Here is a 17,555-nt window from a genome sequence, read left to right as displayed (position 1 = left end):
ACTGCGTACATGTAAGGACCGTGTGTGTGCACGTGTAAGCACTGCATGTGTGCGTAAGCACTGTGTGTGCGTAAGCACTGGGTGTATGTGTATAAGCACTGTGTGTGTGTGTGTAAGCACGTGTGTGTGTGTGTGTGTGTGTGTAAGGACCGCGTGTGCGTAAGGACCGCGTGCGCGTAAGCACCCTGTATAAGCACCGCGTGCGTGTAAGCACTGTGCACAAGCACCACGTGTGTGTATGTAAGCACCGCGTGTGTGTGTGTGTAAGCACCGCCTGTGTGTAAGCACTGCGTGCAAGGACTGTGTGTGCACGTGTAAGCGCTGCATGTGTGCATAAGCACTGGGTGTATGTGTATAAACACTGTGTGTGTAAGCAGTGTGCGTGTAAGTATTGCATCTGTGCGTAAGCACTGTGCGCGTGAAAGTACTGCGTGTATGCGTGTAAGCACTGTGTTCGTGTGTATGTGTAAGCACTGTGTGTGTGTTCAGATTGCTTTCATCTGTGTTTCCTCTCAGAAAGGCGGCTCCAGGCCCGTCTTCCACGCCTGCTGGTGAGCTCCCGTCCTGTGTCTGAGGGGAGACTTCACCGGGTCAGGGGGCTGGTAGTGGGCACGCTGGTGCTGAGCTCTCCGGCCCTGAGGGTCAAGTCGAGGTCTCGCTAAAGCCCCCAGGGAGGCTCTCTTCCTGTGACTGAGGCCAGAGAAGGTGCCATAGAGTCATTTCTTCGCAGCGGGGAGTGGGCTGTTAGAAGTGAGCTGTGGGAGTGGCTGTTCTACCTCTGCGACGTGCGCCTCCTGAAAACGTGTTGTCAGAGCCGTTGCAGGGGAAGGTGGGCCGGGGTGTGTCTGCACTGAGGGTGCTGCCAGTCAGTGTGTAGGAAGTAGCCGCGTCTTTCCCCGCGGAGGCCCTTGTGGGCCGCACTCCGTGGGAACCGAACGGAAGGCAGTGTGAACCAGGGCCCCGGCGGCGGACCCCGTCCCTGGGTGTGAGCGGCCGGGTTGACTCGGGGGTGGGGAGGGTGTGGGGTGCCTACGCAGACTGGCTGTTGGGGACCCAGTGCTGCTTCAGCTGGACAGATTGGTTTTCAAAGAAATCGAGAGAGAGGTCGGGAGGCGCCGCGTCGTGCCCTACGCGTCCCAGGGTGGGGGCCCAGTGCTGCCAGAGAAATGACTTCGCTTTGCTCTGCGCAGCCTGGAGCGAGCTTGGAGCAGACACACATCTTCGTGCTTGCGCACATCCTCAGGCGCCCGATCATCGTTTACGGCGTGAAGTTCTACAAGAGCTTCCGGGGAGAAACGCTGGGGTACACTCGGTTTCAAGGTGAGCCCCTGGCCAGGGGGAGGCCCTGCCCACTCGAGGAGGCCGTGCCGTTGCAGCCGCAACCGCAAATCGGTTTGACCCTCTCTCCTGCCAGGTGTGTATCTGCCTTTGTTGTGGGAACAGAGTTTCTGTTGGAAAAGTCCAATCGCCCTGGGCTACACAAGGGGCCACTTCTCCGCTCTGGTTGCCATGGAAAATGACGGCTATGGCAGCCGAGGTGCTGGTGCTAACCTGAACACCGACGACGACGTCACCATCACCTTCCTGCCTCTGGTGGACAGCGAGCGGAAGTTACTCCACGTGCACTTCCTTTCTGCTCAGGAGGTAAGCAGCCCTGCCCTTCCGGCCACTGCGCGTGGGGACGCCGTGCCCCCTCGCAGCGAGGGGCACCGGTGCATTGGGACCGGGTTGTGATGGATGCTGGTCAGCTGCTGTGCAGGGTGTGCTGCGGGGACAGCATGGAGTGAGGACAGGAGCCCCTGCCCTTGGGCAGGGTGAGGGGGCCGGGCGGTGCGCGGGCGACACGGGGTTTCTGACTGAAGAAGGTGGCGAGGGAAGGCGTCACGAAGTGACACCCGAGTCGGGAGCGGGAGGAGCTGGGCAGGAAGAGGGCGGCTCAGCGTGGCCTGGACTCGGGAAGCGGGGACCCCAGTGGCCAGCCTGCCCCGAGGAGGAGCCCGCTGCTCAGGGACTAGACCGCAGGGCAGTGGCGTGGGCAGGACCCCAGGCTGGAGACCTGGCAGGTCCAGGGGGCAGGTGGTGTGGACAGGCCGGAGGGGGGGGCACGCGGAAGCACACTTGGAAACCCGCAGGCTTACGGAAGCACCGCTTTATTCACGCGCTGACAAGCATAAAGCTCGTAGCGACATTAGGACGGACTCACAGAGCATCGTTTCTGCAGCGTCAGCCTGTACGCGGCGCGCTGAGTGCCTTGCCTTGTGTTCGAAGCCGGGGCTCCTTAGCCTGTTCTTTGCCAGGGTTTATCAGGCGGCCTCTGCTGGTATGTCAGGTCCCTCGCGGTCTCTGCGAACTTCCCTGTTGATGTCGTTTCTGTTTGGCCGCAGGAGGCTGGGTGGATAAAACTGGTGCGAGGTTGAAACCCTGTGAAGACAGGGAGTTGCTCTGGCCTTTAGATCGGGGACCAGCGGAGTCTGACCGCGCGTTGCTTCCCTTCCCCCCATCGCTCTGCAGCTGGGCAACGAGGAGCAGCAGGAGCGGCTGCTGCGCGAGTGGCTGGACTGCTGCGTGACCGAGGGCGGCGTGCTGGTCGCCATGCAGAAAAGCTCTCGGCGGCGCAGCCACCCCCTGGTCACGCACATGGTCGAGAAGTGGCTGGACCGCTACCGGCAGATCCGGCCTTGCACATCCCTGTCTGATGGAGAGGAAGATGAAGACGACGAAGACGAATGAACAGCAGAGAGCGGGAGACCAAGGTATCGGCTCTGTGGTGACCCCCAGGGAGTGTGGTGCTCCAGGCAGAGGCATGGCATGGGCCCGAGCGACCGCAGGACCTGCCTGGAGGGCTGATCCACACCCAACGGCGGTGGCGTGTCTGCCGAGCGAGGACAGAACTTGGTTTGGACTCCAGTTTTTAAATCCCATTCATTCAGACAGAACTCCTCCTTTCCAGGCGTCAGTCTGTCTATAAATGTCACGCATGTGGTTGTGTAAGAACTTGTGTAATAGGAGCAGTTGTACCAGCATCGCCATGTCCCCGAGGAGTGCTCAGCACGGGCGCCTCCAAAGGCACAGGCACACGGCTTTGTTCCTTCGAGATGTTTTTTTAACTAGAACTTGGCATCCTCTTTCCATCGTAAAAGATCCATTTACATCGAGTCTCAATCGAGCTCCTTAGAGATTACAAACTTTTTGTACAAATTGTCCACAGCAAAACATAAAAATAAAACAAACTTATTTTATTAATAATTTAGTTCCTGTTGTGCCCAATAAAATCGAATCTTTAAGGAACAAACTACAAGGAAAGTAAGGATTTTTTATTGAATGAACTTCATCTAGACGTTCCCTTGTTTTGGTTTCTCTCACTTCGTGTGCTGTTAGTTTGTTCCTGTTGTTGCTGACATGCCCCTTTCAGTATTCGGTATTTATTCGTTTGGAAGCGCGTCCTTACCATGCGGGCGCTTCTGCCAGACGCCAGGCAGCATCTCCGGGAGCGGCTTTTCCTGGACGCAGGCAGGGGCGCGCTCGAGCCTGCCCACTGGACGCGGTGGACAGCGTGTGCTCCAGCCCCCGTGGAGGCTCGGGTCCTGGTGTCTTGTATCCTCAGCTCTGCTTTAAGCACATTGTGTTAGAAGGCATGCCTTTGCTTGGGCTACTTGGGAATAGCAGTTCAGTACAGAATAAAGATTTAAAATGCAGTAAGGCGGTCAGTGCATTGTCTTAATGAATTTCGCAGTGAGCAGTCCGAGTCTGTGAATGTTGGTTACTTGTGGCCATTCTTATTTAAAGTGAAAACTATCATCTCAGGTAAGAAGGACTTTCTATAAGAAGTGTTGGGTGACCACCTCAGGTCTCCCACCCATTCAGACGGGTCAGGGTCTCAGACCCTCTCAGGCACAGACTTAGTGTCCTGACCAGTAGATGGTCGATGCAGCAGAGAAATCAGAAAGCAGCACCTCAGCCTACACACATTTTCCTTCCTTTTGATGAAAAGGCTGTGAAAACATTGGAATTTTTGCTTATTTTCCCGAGTTCTGGTTAGGATGGCATTGGGCGTGCGCGAGCTTGAACACTAAAGCCAGGCGCATGCCCAGGGCTGGCTGGTGTGATTGGTGACTCAGCTCTTTCCCCCTCTGTGCCCGGGACCAAATGACCCCTTGCTGCACGCAACGTGACTCCATAAAAACGAATTCCAATACGTTACAGGAAAGGTGAACGTGCCGTTCTAAGTGGGTAACCTTTATCACAAACTGACTTTTTGTGGTTTGTTTTCATTTTGGTAATTTTTTCAGCAGCTGACACTCTACTTAGTGCCAGCATCTCCATAAACGTCCCCCCATGAGCACGTCTTTATGGGCAGAGACCCTGGTGCAGCTGCTGTATGCAAACTGCCCTCCCAACCGCAGAGCCAAAGCGATGCCTGAGGTTAAAGCATCTGGTCGTCATGGCCTCCCCGCAGCCGCACTGGCCAGAGGGTCCCGGCCCAGGAGCGTGTCTGGTCTGCCGGGGTTGCTTCCCGAGGAGCCTGTCACCTCCAGGCTCAGCACAGCCTCTTCCCTGTGGGACGGGACTGTCGGTTCCAGGGCCCTGGGCTCCCCGTGGCCTCCCAGCAGGTGGCTGGAAAGGCCAGCATTTGGGGGGATCAATGCCACGTTCAGCTCTTGAACTATTCAACAGCCATATTTGTTTTCCCGAGAATGTGTTGCCCGGGAATTCCCGGAAGTCTTGTGGCTGGGCCCGCTGCATGTGCGTGTGTTGGTTGACTGGACAGTCAGACCTTGACTGTGTGGCCTTTTCTAGGGAGGATACGGGGAGCGGTTTCTGGTCTAATGAAAACCTGGCGCACCTGGAACGGACCTGCCTTTTTGGGTGACTCTGGCTCATTGTGCCCCGGCCCGATCTGTGCAGGGAGTTCTGCCGGCCCCAGGGGACTGCGCTGCCTGCCTCTGCCCAGCGGTCCCGGGGGACTGCGCTGCCGCTCCCGGACCCCGTCCCCGTGAGGTGGTTTCAACGTGACTGCCAGAGGCTGGCGCTGGGGCTGCACCTGAAAACCAGCCAGGGGGCTGATGCTTCTTACAGGGGAAGGAGGGTGAGGAAGGGGCTCCAGGAGTGTGGGGCCTGGAAGCAGGGGCGCTTGCAGATGCACTAGCACAAGGGCAGTGACTACGCTGTTAACAGAAGGAATGGCTGATGTTAACCACTTTGCAACGTTTCTTTGTAAACCTTCCTTCCTGCATCTGGTGATTGTGCTTTTGGGTAAATTAAAAATCAAAACTCTCCAACTTGACCATTTTGTTTCTTGATTTGACTTAGTTCTCACCCACTGTTTCCTCTGACTGACACTGAGGGACTTCTGTGGGGTTTTGCTTTTTCAAGTAAACGCTCACACGCGGCCACTGTCAGCCCCTGGAGTCTGGTTGTGCAGGAGGCAGGTCGAAGGTCCTGGGACATCTCAGCAGAGAAAGTGTGCACTGGTGAGATGCACGTGAATTTCAGAACTGAAATTTTTATTTTTATTGAAAACTGCACCAAACGCTAAATGTCCACCTTTACAATAAACAAACACAGTAACGGTAACTCACACTAAAACAAAACATTTCCGATAGCCATTATTTTTCTGTTTGGGACAGTTTTAAAGGTTTTTGTCACAAAAACAGGAATGTACCTATACAAAGGCTCAAAATAGGCCATCTTTTAAACAAAAAGGCAATGATTCACAAAAGACTATGAATATAACATGTAACTAGTTGATACAAATCTAATAGGATCTGTTAAAATCAGTCACATCTAATAACACACCTGAAGTGTTCTTGTAGAAAATATTACGTGAAGAAAAGAAGGTTTTATCAATGTCTAAAAAAGTGGGTTTGTTCATAGACAATCTGACAAGTTACCATAAAAAGTGTTTCCTGAGACATAAGGAAATGCAACATTATTCTTCTTGAACCCTTTCAGTTCAAGACTTTCCACTCAATAAAATAGCTGAGGATCTGAACTGAGAAAATATATTTGAGTACAAACAGCTTGTGAAACTTAATACTTTTTTTTTTTTTTTTTTTTGCATCATTAGAGGGTGTTACTGAACTCACAACTGCTCACCCGCTCAGTATGCAGTTCGGGCGGGAGATTTCTGTCCAGGAGCGACTGTCTTCCATCCGTGCTTGCAGCGAGCTGTCTGACCCCGGCCAGCAGTTTCTCCCGGTTCCGCAGTAACGCGATCTTCCGATTAGCAAAGAGGCCAGCCCCGGGGACCAAGGGAGAGTCACAGGACGGGGACCGCCTCTTAATAGTTTTTATTTTGACGTTTGGAACTCTTGACGCAACATTCTCTACAGCCAGGTGTCCAGGACCCGCTGTGCCCCAGGGGCTGATAAAGGAAAAAGTTCTATTCTTTGTGATTTGATGCACAGATGAAGAACTTAACACACAATAACAGAAGGTGGTCGTAATTAATCACGTCCAGTCTTTCCGGGCCCCTCCGTGAGCAGAAGGCATCTTCTGTTTTCCCACACCTCGGCTTCTCGCTCTTGTCGTTCTAACGCTGATGTCAGTGTGCGGAGGCCCAGAACCAGTTAGAGCCGGTCCCACTCCCCTCTGAGCTCCTGTGTCCGCGGTCTCTTGGTCCCAGGTCTCTGACCTTTGTCCTCTGCTACTGCTCGTTGGGGTGCTCTCGACTGTCCCCGTGTTTCGTGGGCTGGTTGGGAGAGGGCGCTTGGGAAGGGTGTGCCACTGTGGGCAGGTTGTGCGTCACGGGGATGCCTCCGGGGATGATCCCTTCCATGGCAGCAGGAAGCCCCCCCGGGGCCACGCCCACGATGCCTGGCGGGTATCTAAGGCGCACAGAGAAGGGCAGGTAAGTCCAGGGCAGGAAATGGTCTTTTATCATCTGTCTGCCTTCCTATCCCCAAAGCAAGGAGGAACCCGTGTGAAAACTAAAACACTGACGTAAGTCACGAACAAGAAAGCCTCTTTTCTCTGATCAAAACACAGGGCTGCTTCTGTCGCTCTCAGACGATGGGAATACCCCCAGCTCTGCCCACATGCGGGAACCTGCACAAGATGTGATCCCCAGCAAAGTGGAGGCCTCGCCAACTAGACGTGGCCCTGGCTGCTGGCGTGCGACAGGCAGAGAGCGGGCCTGTGCTGGCAGCACGCGTCGAGTTGTGTGAGGACACGGAGCATTTAGCCTCCAGAACAGGCGCAGGGTTCATACGCACAGTGAGCCCAGTGTCATACTTGGAGGCAGCCATTTAGAACAGCGGTCGCCAACCCGTGGTCCGTGAGGTCGGAAAGGTTGGCGACGCGGATTTAGAATTGTTCTGTCACCAGCTCCTTTACGCTGGTTTTCTCCCTGCAGGAGCCACTCCCTCCCTGGCAGGGCTTTTCAGTGCCGACTCGGGGAGAACTCCGAGGGAGGGCACAGGAGGACTCTGGCCCAGGGCCTGTGAGCACTGGAGCTCAGCTGTGCTCCTGGGGGCCAAGGTCTGCGTCAAGGAGGGACAGGGCCAGGGCTGCTTACTCTGCCGCGACCCCCACGCACAGGGCAGGCCAGGACCGTGTGTCCCATGTCCTCCTGGGGCTAAGGCTGCAGCGCCTCCTTTATGAGGAGGACTTACTCCCGGGAACCAGCTGTTGGGGGGAAGGGGAGAGTCTGGGAAGCCCCTGCCTGTGTCCCTGCACTGACTTCAGTCTCTGTGGACCCCCCCCTCCCTGGTCTTTGGCCAGAAAAGCGAAGTCACTAACAGGCTCAGTCCTTCCGCCGGAAACCTGGCTGTGAAGGGGCTTCGGAATAAAGGGGGCTCCCTGCGCAGTGCTCAGACCCCGAGGCCTGGGAAGAGGGGGCGGAGGGTGGGATTCCCCCGAGGGCGGAGGAGGAGCTCCTGCAGCCCAGGTGGGGTGCGCTGCCCGTGTCGCGTCCCTCCCGCAGCCTCACCTGTAAGTGGCACCATTGAGCTCTGGGTGAATTGCTTGCTGGTCTATTACTGACCAAGGAGCCGTTGTAACAAAGAGTTCCTTGTTGACACAGTTCCGTAAGCTTTCGGGGATGCGACCTGGAAGAGACGGTTACGTGCTTCCTGAGGGGCATCGGGATTTAAAATCAGACTCAGCAGCGGCTCCGGGGGAAGAGCCTGCGTGGTTTGTGCTGAAGATCTGACAGCGAATCTACTCCAGGGGAGGGAGCCTCCGGGGCCCTGAGCTCTCCGGCTCGGCGGCAGCCAGGACGGAGGAGGCCTGCTCCCTGGGGGAGGGCCCTGCCCGGGGTGCACCGGCTACGGTGGCCTGAGAGGGATCGGTTTCCTCTGAGTTCGTCGGGGACATGCACAACCCACTCAAAACTCAACCAGCCTGAAAGCTGATGTCTGCCCACAGCAGACCCCGTGACCTCTCCCCTCCCCTCCGCGCATGTGACGGGATGAGCGGCCGCGCCGGGTGCGCCAGGCTCACCTGTGATTGCGCGGCGGATCTCCGTGGCGGCGGCCTCCCGCATCTCCAGTGAGGCCTGCTCACTGTACCAGGCTGTGTGGGGCGTGCAGATGAGATTCGGCGCATCTTTCAAGGGCCCCTGAGCAAAGCTGGAGGAAGGTACAGAGCACGGCCCTCAGGTGCTGGCCGCACACCCGGGCCTGCTCACCCCTGGGGGGCAGGGAGGCTGGCACGGCTGTGCTGTGACCCCAGGGGCAGGAGCAGCCAGGGACGCACAGAAGGACCAGCGAGGCCCGGAGGTCGGCCTGTGAGCTGCGTCTGCAGACCAAGCAAACCACCCATTTCCCTGCCTCATCCTTGGCCGATTCCCTTTGGGGACCTTCTGGCGCCTTTCCAGTCCGTGAGGACGCACTACAGCCCTCGAAGGCGCCTGTAAAGGGCGTCTGCTTTCCTACCCGGGGCCTGTCTTCTGGGAAAGTGCCCCCAAGTGTGGGGCCAGGTGGACTCAGAGCTCAGGCAGCCAGACCCACCTGAAAGGCTCCGACTCATGCACGTCGAGGGCTGCTCCTCGTATCCTGCCTTCCTTGAGGGCCTGCGCCAAGGCCTTCTCATCCACCAGCCCGCCGCGGGCCGCGTTCACCAGGAAGGCCCCCTGCCTCATCTGTGGGGCAGGAAGAGCGTTAGCGGGGGGCGGAGGCAGCAGGAGGCCAGCGTGGAGCCTCTATCCGCTTCTGCTGACCCTGGAGGGACTCAGGCGGGAAGCCTGGCTCTGTCCATCGTGTTGGAGGCTGCCCCACCCCACGGGGCCTCACTGCTGTGCCTCGGGGACTGCCCTGCTCCGGGGCCCATGGCCCATGGCCCATGCCCTCCCCTTTGGCTGCGACAAGCCGGGCCGCGGGCGCCCGCACCTGCTTGATGGTGAAGTCGTTGACGAGGTGGTGGTTGTGCTCATTGAGGTTGCAGTGCAGGGACACGCAGTCGCTCTGATACAGCAGGTCCTGCAGGGTGTAGACCCTCTGCACGCCCAGGGACCGCTCGATCCCGTCCTGCAAGTAGGGGTCGTAGAAGATGACGCTGAAGCCAAAGGCCTTGGCTCGAACGGCGACCGCCTGCCCCGTGCGACCTGCGCAGAGAGAGAGCGTCCAGGTGAGCGAGGCTGGCCCCTCCTGAAAGCACGGGCCTGGCCTCCATGTATGGAAAGGTTTTCAGAAAACGGATGGCAAAGGCGCAGCCAAAGAGCGACCCCTGGCAAGGACTCGCACGCTGTGCTGGCCAGGACCTGCCGGCCCCATCGAGGCCAAGAGCCAGGCAGCTCTCCTAAGAGCCACTCGCAGAGCACTGGACCTGGCGCGCCAGCAGAGGGCGCTGCAGCTCGCCACCTGCCTCCCAGGCTAGGGGGCCTGTCCACTCTGAGTGGTCGCACCAGACCCAGAGCTGAAAGGTGTGCAGGCTCCTCCTACCTCACTCAGCTGTCCCCTAGGCCAGCCCCGAGGCCTGGCCCTCAGTGACCAGGAAACAGCCCGAGCGAAGACTGCGTGTGCGGGAGCCTTCTGTAGCCAGGCCTCGAAGGCGCTCACCCGCTCGCGTGCGTCACTCCCTCCCAGCTGACAGACCAGGGGCCAGGCAGACGGCAAGTCAACCCTCAAGGTCACGGAGCCCCTCCCAAATGCTCCGTGGGGCCCTACTTGAGCTGTGTGGCCATGAGCCAAGCTCTCCCTGGGCCAGCAGCTGTGTCGCCCTGGACAACTGCTGACCCGGCAACAGCTCTCCAAGCTGGTGGCCTGACCACCTTCTGACTCGGAGGCCTCCCGGCCCCGGGCTCCACTCAGCCAGCAGACCCTGTTCGAGCCCCACTGAGCACAGAACAACTGGCAGGCACAGCACCTTCCTGCTGCCCAGCCCCCAAGAATGCCCCCCCGGCCCCCCCCCCCCCCCCCCCGCGGTCGGACAGCAAACTCCAGTCACAGGACCACAGGGACCCTCACCTCCCAGGAAAGGGCAGCTGCACGTACCAAAGCCGATGAGGCCCAGCGTCTCCCCGCGGATGCGGGCTGCTCCCGAGGCGACCTCCCGGATCTGCTCCACGCTCTGCACCCGTGTGCCTTCCCGCAGCGCCTGGTACAGCCAGGTGTTCCTCCGGTACAGGTTGAGGATGTGGCAGAGGGTGGAGTCGGCCGTTTCCTCCACGGCCGCTGACGGGATGTTGCACACTGCGATCCCTGAAAGGAGGCGGGGCCAGGGGTGAGCACACCCCCCCTCCCGCTGCCCCCATCAGAGGTGGGAGACGGGCGGGGCCAGGGCTGGGGGCACAGAGGCCAGTGAAGCAGCATCTGAGGGCACAGCTGCCCGGGCAGCATGGAGGCCTCGCTCACAGGGCCCTCTCAGTGCCACACTGGGGACCACAGGCAGGACCCCCATGGCTACAAGGGGTAGGACAGTGGACCATTCTTTCTACCACCCAGGAGGGCAGGCCGCTCAGTGCCAGGCACCAATGAGTACACGGGACAGAGGTCACCGAGACCTAGGCTGACAGGCCCTGCCTCGTGGCCTCCTTAGAGGGACCGAGCGCCGAGAGTGGCCGGAGAGAAGGCAGGCCCGCTGCCGCCTGGGGCGATGGGCCGCTGTCCTGCGGGGACTGCCCAAGGGCAGTGGGAAGGCTGAGCTGCAGCCCAGCCCCACCCAGGGATGGGCTGGTCTCTGGGGTGTGAGAGAACCGGGACCTGCTCAGCCTTCTCATCCCAACTCTGGAATGTCGCTCTCGGGCCCGGCGCCTGCAGGGAAGCAGCCCGAGACCAAGGGCACCGCTGGCATCACCAACCACCTGCCGATGGCCACGCCCCTTCCTCCGGAAATGCCAGTCCTCACCACCCTCTGCAGGCGGAACTTTCCAGGTTGGGGCGTGGCCCCCTCCAGGGGATTCTCCAAAGGCCAGAGCCCCACACAGCAGCTGCTGCCCTGGGTTCAGCGCTGACCCAGCCAGCCCTCTGGCTGCACTCACCCAGCTCGCCGGCCGCCTTGATGTCGACATTGTCGTAGCCGCTCCCTATCCGCACGATCACCCTCAGCGCCTTGAACTTCTCCAGGTCCTCCCGGGTGAGGGTGATGGTGTGGTACATCATGGCGCCCACGGCTTCGTTCAGCACCTGCGGGGGGGGGGGGGGGGGGGGCAGAGCTGCAGGCCCATGTCCCCAGCGCCCAGCAGGGGGAGCACCAGGTCTGGGGACAGCTCCCCCAGAGGAGGGGCCTGCTGGTGACTCTGACCACACGGGGGTGAGGGGGGGAGAGGAGGTGGGCGGTGAGAGGGACCAGCCAGGGAGACCGAGGGTGGCCCCGGGGACCCACCTTCTCGTGGATCTCCTGCGTGGACTGCGCGTCACAGAAGGCCACGGTGGCCAGGTCCTTCAGGATGGGCATCTCCACGGTGCAGTCGCGGCCGTCCAGCAGCGCCACCAGGGGCCGGGGGTGCAGGGGGCCGTTCATGATCTGGGGGCGGATACCTGCGAGGAACGGCCGGGCATGGTGGGCAGACGGAGTGGCCGTCCCACTCCACGGGCAACGTGGTGAGTGCCCGGCGCCTCCACCCCATCCTCAGCCTGTGGGGTCTGCAGGGCTCCCACCGCCACCTCCGCCACCTCCGTACCCTAACCCTTCCCCTGGGCTGACCGCGCGAAGCTGGGGGCTCCCTCCCGCCTGGCCCCGAGGACCACAGGTCACTGCAGAGCCCACGGCGGTGCTGGGAGGCTGAGGAGACTGGGCTTCAGCTGGAACAGGATGCGGCCCCCTGGGCCCATCGGGGTGGGTCCTGACTGGGACCTGGGCCTGTGACCCCCTCACACTGAGCTGGCAGGAGCACGTGGAGCTCACACCATCGCCTGGTGGAACTCGGGCCGAGGAACCTGGTCAAGGCCACCTGGTCAAGGCAGCCCTGGGCCTCGGGGCGCCGAGCTCACGTGCCCCATGGAGTCCCTCCCAGGGTGAGGAGGCCCGGACTGGATTCCCACGGGAAGGAGGGTCGATGGGACAAGCTCTGCAGTTCACGGTCATAAGAAACCGAGGTGAATGAAAAAGCAGCTCCCGGAAGAGGGCGGCGGCAGCAGGCAGGCTCCGAGGCCGGGGCTGTCCGTCCGCAGCATCAGTGCGTCACCTCGTTACCCGGGAAACAAACGCCAGGTTGCCTAGCAATCACCTCCCTCCCCGACTTGGATCCCCTTTGGTGAAACTCGGCTGGGCCCTCACCAGGCTGGGCCAGCAGAAGGCAGCGGCCCTGGGCCCAGCCCGAGCCCTGGACGGGGCTGCACGGCTGAGCGTGTGCTGCTCTGAGGGCGGGGCTGGGTCGGCGCTGAGGGGACAGCTGGTGGGTGGAGTCAGGTGTCCTGCGCGAGGACGGGGAGCCCGGGAGGGGGGGGGCTGCTGAGGACCCCAGCACAGAGGTGACTGAGGAAGCGTCGCTGGGCCACTGCCCGGGTCCGCTTCTCTGAGGAAGGCGTGGGCTCCCCAGGCCCAGGAGGGTCCCTCCACCTGCCCCCTGGCGGCAGCAGAGGGCCCAGGGGACCCCGAGCACCGGGAGGCGAGGCTGCAAACGGGCTCTGCCTCGCCTGGTCCCCGACATCTCAGCTCTGACCACGGGACGACTCAGTGCCCCGGGCGATCCGACACCTCGTGCGTCCAGGTCTGTAAACACGACAACAGCAAGCGAGACGGCGGGAAACGGCCGCGACTCCGGCTGGACCGCAGGGGGGGGTCCCCGCTTTCTCTATCGCGGGGGATTTGGGGGAAATGAGTCACCAAAGTGAGGTTTGTAATGAAAAGCGAGGCTACCAATTCCCAGACGCTGCTCCACCCGAAGCCCCAGGCCTAACGAGAGGCCTGGTGTCCCCCCCCCCCCCTTTCACAGCCAGGGAGGCGGAGCTCCGGTGGCCACGCGCTGCGCCAGGGGCACGGAGGAGTAGCCGCACCCCCAGGGCCAGTGACACCCACTGATGAGGGTCAGAGGGTCGCGGTGGCCCTCTAGTCAAGCTGACTGCTCCCTCCGCCAGCACAGGAAGGCCGGCAGGACGCCCTGGCTGGGACTGGGGTGGACAGGAGCCAGGTGCCCCGTCCTGCCGAGGCCTCGGCACCAGGCACTGCCCGCACCTTCTCCAGGGACGCTGGTCCGACCCGCCGCGGAGTTGCACCCGCACCGCCCTCGTCCCGCGGGCTCCACAGCGACTCGCAGGCAGCCTGGCTCCAGGTCAGGGCTCCCCTGCCCCGCACGTGCCCATCCAGCCTTCCGGGGAGCTGGCCTCACGGGCCTCTGAGCGCCCAGGGGACGGGCTGCTGGGGAGACCCACCGGGTGGGTTAAGCTGCTGTCAGCTGGAGGCTGGGCCGGGAGATGGCCACTGGGAGGGCCCTGGGGGGTCGATCCGCTTCTTAAAGGAAACAAGGGTCTGGGTAACAGGTGGACGGAACCGGCCAGGCAGGAGCAGAAGCCTAGACTTGTGGGAACCACTGACCCAGTTCAGCAAAACGCAGGACTTCTGCGCCTCCGGGAATACAAACACCTGCGCGCCTTTACCTGGTCCCGGGGCAACCCCGGGAGCTGTCCCCGCCCCGAGCTCGCAGGAAAGGGGCAGGAACTTCTCCTTCCCCAGCACAACTTCCAACAAAACCGGAACCAGTCGCCACTGCTCCATTGTTCCGTGGACTCACACTAGCCCCCGGCTGACGGGCGTCCCGGGGCCCCTCCTGCTGGGCGAGCCTCCCAGTGGCTCCTGGTGCGGAGGGTCTGGCCTCTCACCACCCTCAGTCCCAGGGAGCCCCCCGAGGCCCTTTGCTCCCCGCAGGGCCGGCTGACCAGCACCCACTCAGACCCAGTGAGGACGGTCGGGAGTGACCACAGGAACACCGTCCACAGCGAGCAGCCCAGGACGTGAGGCTCTGCATCTGGTTTTGGTAAAACGCTACTTCCCCAAAGGCCGGGCCTGCCACGGTGGGTGGGGGTGGGGGGACATGGCCGAAGAGCAGCTGGTCCCAGGTGTGGGGTCCCACAACTCCACCCTGAGGAGATGGGCGAGCGGCACCCTACTAGGAAGCACGTGCAGGGCCACCCAGCTGCCCCTGCAGGTTGGGCCACACCCTGTGCACCTCCTTTTACCAAAGGGCTCAGGTGCATCTCAGCACTGCAGAGAGCACCCCGGGCTCTGGCGGCGCCCCCAGGCGTGTGGGGAGGAGCCACAGCGGGGCCACAGGACAGTGTCCAGCACTCCGGTCGGACCCCGATGCTGTGTGCACGTGCTCTGCTCCAGCCCTGCCCCTCGTGGGGACCCCAGTACTGGCTGCTGGGGTTCCTTTTGTGTTTTTCTCAAATTCTAAAAACGTGCCATGGCATCAACCGGGGGGCGCCTGAGAGAAATGAAATAGACTAGAAAGGAATGATGGCAATGCGGGGGGGGGGGTGGGGGGGGCGGCGGGGGCACCGCTTGCCCACTGCCAGCCAAGTGCTCCCGGCTCCTGGGGCTGATGGGGCTATAGGACCCCCAGGACCCCCAGTCAACCCACCCAGCGCCACACCAAGCCTCGCCTACCCCGACCCCCAAAGTGAGCTTTGGAGGGTCCTCACATCCAGCGGGGCTTTGGCTCAATCTAGGAAGACTGGGGGTGAACTTTTGGGTTCAGCAGGGCCAGGGAAGAGCCCCTAACAGACTAAGGCACCCCCACTCTTCCAAAGAGGACACCCCCTTCCTTCCAAAGCACAGCAAGCAGCTGCAGCCAGCAGGGCCAGGGAAGAGCCCCTAACAGACTAAGGCACCCCCACTCTTCCAAAGAGGACACCCCCTTCCTTCCAAAGCACAGCAAGCAGCTGCAGCCAGCAGGGGCGGCCGCCACCCGAGCCCAGGCCTGCCCACCCGTGCGGAGCCCTCCTGGGCTGTGTCCCCAGGACCAGGGGCACCAAGGCCAGGCGCCCCGAGGAGTGCACAGGAAGCCCCTCCCGGAGGCCGCGTGGGCCCAGTGTCAGGAAGCAAACTGCCCTGCTGCTGCCACGCGGCCGCGAGGACCAGGCGGAGTTCGAGGCGTTTGGGGCCTTTCTCGTGTGGCCCTGAAACCAAGAAGGAAGGCACCTCAGGACCCGGGCGGGCTGGCAGCCAAGGCGCGGCCTGTCCCCGGCACAACAGCTGCTCGGACGTCCCCTCCCTGTTCTCTCCTCTAACTTCTTAGAATCCAGAGAGGCCTACAGCGCAGGCCCAGGAGACAGCAGACCCACCACGACCTTCTGTTCCTTCCGGGGCTCCGGGCAGCACAGCCCCCGGGGAAGAACCGGCCACGCGGGCTGGGCGCTCACCTCTCCAGGCAGAGTCCCTTCAACGGCCAGAACCCCGCTTCCCCTTGCACTGGGGTCCCCTCGGCAGCTTTAGGATTCTTGCCTCACGGGCTTGGGGACCTGAGAGTCTCCTGTCAGTACGGGTAGCTTTCCTCTTTTAAAGACTGTCTGCCTGCTTTAGAAGGCGGGCTGTCCCCCATCCCAAAGCCAGCCCCAAGGAACCAGCCCCAAGAACAAAGGGCAAAGCCAAGATCAGCTCCGAGTTCAGCCCGGAAGCAGCCAAGTGGCAAGTCTTCTGGGCTTGATGGCGGAGACGGTCATGCCCGCCCCGCTCCCCGCAGGAACAGGAGTCAGCCGTGGCAGCCCGGGAGAATGAGAGCCACCCGTGAGCTCCCGGAGCTGGCAGGACCCTGGGGGCGGGAGGGGCAGGGGCGGCCACAGCTGCGGAGCCGAGGGAGGCCCTGAGGACAAGGAGCCAAAGAGCTCCGTCTGAGGACAACAGGCTCAGGGGCCACAGCAGCAGCGGAGGCCTGATGTCACTGATGCGGATGGAAAGGCTGGGCTGCGGGCGCCCCAGAAACAGCCCCAGAGTGCAATGTGGATGGGACGCTTCGCCAGAGCGAGGAGGGTCCCTCCGGTTCCAGGGGCTGTCATGTCCCAACCTGGAAGTCAATGTCACCCTCCAAGCAGACACCTGGGAGGGGGTGCCCAGCGAGGGCAGCGCAGCAGCGCCCACCCCCCGGGTCCTCAGGCAGCACCCCCCGTGACTGGACGGGGTCCAAGCTGCACCTCATGAAGCCAGCGGCACCCAGAGAAGCGGCGGGGAGGGAAGGGGTGCTGAGGGAGTGGGCCCGTGGCAGCCCGTGCTCTGCTGTACTTTGGGGCAAAAACATGAAAACGGCTGCAGCACTGCTGTTTACATGCTGCGCCTGCCACCTCATCACAGGGAGGCCCGGCACCTGCAAACCCTCAGCCTGGGTCCACACCATGCGATCGGGGGAGGGGCATCGCCGGTGACAGCCGCTGCTGGAAGGTTCTGTGCTGTGCCCGTCACCAGGTCAGCATGTGAGGACAGCAGAGCCACCAGCTGTCACTCACATGGCCCCCTCGCCGCCAGGTCACGGACTAGCAAACAGGAGCCCGTTATTTCTCCCAAGAAAGCCGACCAGAAAGAAGCAAGTTCAGGGCAAACAAACACCTGAAAACATCCAAAGTGTGAGAGAATACCCCAGCCCCCACCCCTGCACACACAGGTGTCCCCGCCCCCACAGCACCCCTGCCCACCCCCTCCAGATGAGAAGGAAAAGGGGAGCCAGACGGAGACCGAGATGAAGCATTCCTCATGTGGCCGTGACCCCAGCCATGACCCCAGCGGCTGAGGCAGCCACGTCTAGATTTGAAGATCACCACCCCCCCCGCCCCCACCCCCGTCCCGCTCTGGGCCTCCCGGTCCGCTCAGCTGGCGTGCGCGAGGTGGGGCTGCTTCGTGAGGCCCAGTGTCTGGCCCTGAGGCCTGGCTGCTGCTCTTCAGTGCAAATGCCGTCCTCTCGGGGCAAAGGGACCCGCCGGGAGCGCCACAGATTCCAGCAAACCCCAACCTGGCTGCTGATCCTACACCTGCAAAATGCCTCGTGCACAGGTCAGCTCCCGGGGAGGCCAGGGGAGGGCCATGGCTACACGCGGCAGGGAAGGCTGGCGGCCAGGGCTCCAGGACAGGCCATTTGACAGAGACATTTATTTCCTGGCCGACTTCCGACTCCCCTGGCCTGCTGCCAGGCGGGAGAAACAATCAATATCCCTCAGTCCGCAAACAGCGCGCTAACCATCACACCAAAC

General features: G+C 61.5%; 2 protein-coding genes across 10 annotated transcripts in view; one reads left to right on the top strand and one right to left on the bottom strand.

Moving 5' to 3' along the window:
* Window positions 1-3,695, top strand: part of ZRANB1 (zinc finger RANBP2-type containing 1) — a 47,540-nt gene extending 43,845 nt beyond the window's left edge. For all 4 annotated transcript variants that reach the window (XM_059661768.1, XM_059661767.1, XM_059661765.1 and 1 more), the window contains 3 exons: window positions 1,191-1,320; window positions 1,415-1,644; window positions 2,512-3,695. In XM_059661768.1, the coding sequence (XP_059517751.1) occupies window positions 1,191-1,320; window positions 1,415-1,644; window positions 2,512-2,730 (579 nt within the window). In that variant the 3' untranslated portion in view covers window positions 2,731-3,695. The remainder of the gene's footprint in view (window positions 1-1,190; window positions 1,321-1,414; window positions 1,645-2,511) is intronic.
* A 1,788-nt stretch (window positions 3,696-5,483) lies between these two features.
* Window positions 5,484-17,555, bottom strand: part of CTBP2 (C-terminal binding protein 2) — a 103,731-nt gene continuing 91,659 nt past the window's right edge. For all 6 annotated transcript variants that reach the window (XM_059661759.1, XM_059661762.1, XM_059661761.1 and 3 more), the window contains 8 exons: window positions 11,764-11,918; window positions 11,420-11,564; window positions 10,434-10,640; window positions 9,330-9,544; window positions 8,952-9,082; window positions 8,443-8,570; window positions 7,931-8,048; window positions 5,484-6,827 (listed from right to left, as the gene is read on the bottom strand). In XM_059661759.1, coding sequence (XP_059517742.1) covers window positions 6,647-6,827; window positions 7,931-8,048; window positions 8,443-8,570; window positions 8,952-9,082; window positions 9,330-9,544; window positions 10,434-10,640; window positions 11,420-11,564; window positions 11,764-11,918 — 1,280 coding nt within the window. In that variant the 3' untranslated portion in view covers window positions 5,484-6,646. The remainder of the gene's footprint in view (window positions 6,828-7,930; window positions 8,049-8,442; window positions 8,571-8,951; window positions 9,083-9,329; window positions 9,545-10,433; window positions 10,641-11,419; window positions 11,565-11,763; window positions 11,919-17,555) is intronic.

The sequence above is a fragment of the Myotis daubentonii genome, chromosome 13 (assembly GCF_963259705.1).
Source record: "Myotis daubentonii chromosome 13, mMyoDau2.1, whole genome shotgun sequence".
Taxonomy (NCBI): Eukaryota; Metazoa; Chordata; class Mammalia; order Chiroptera; family Vespertilionidae; genus Myotis; species Myotis daubentonii.
The sequence above is the reverse complement of the archived record's forward strand: the minus strand, read 5'-3'. Positions and strand labels throughout refer to the sequence as shown.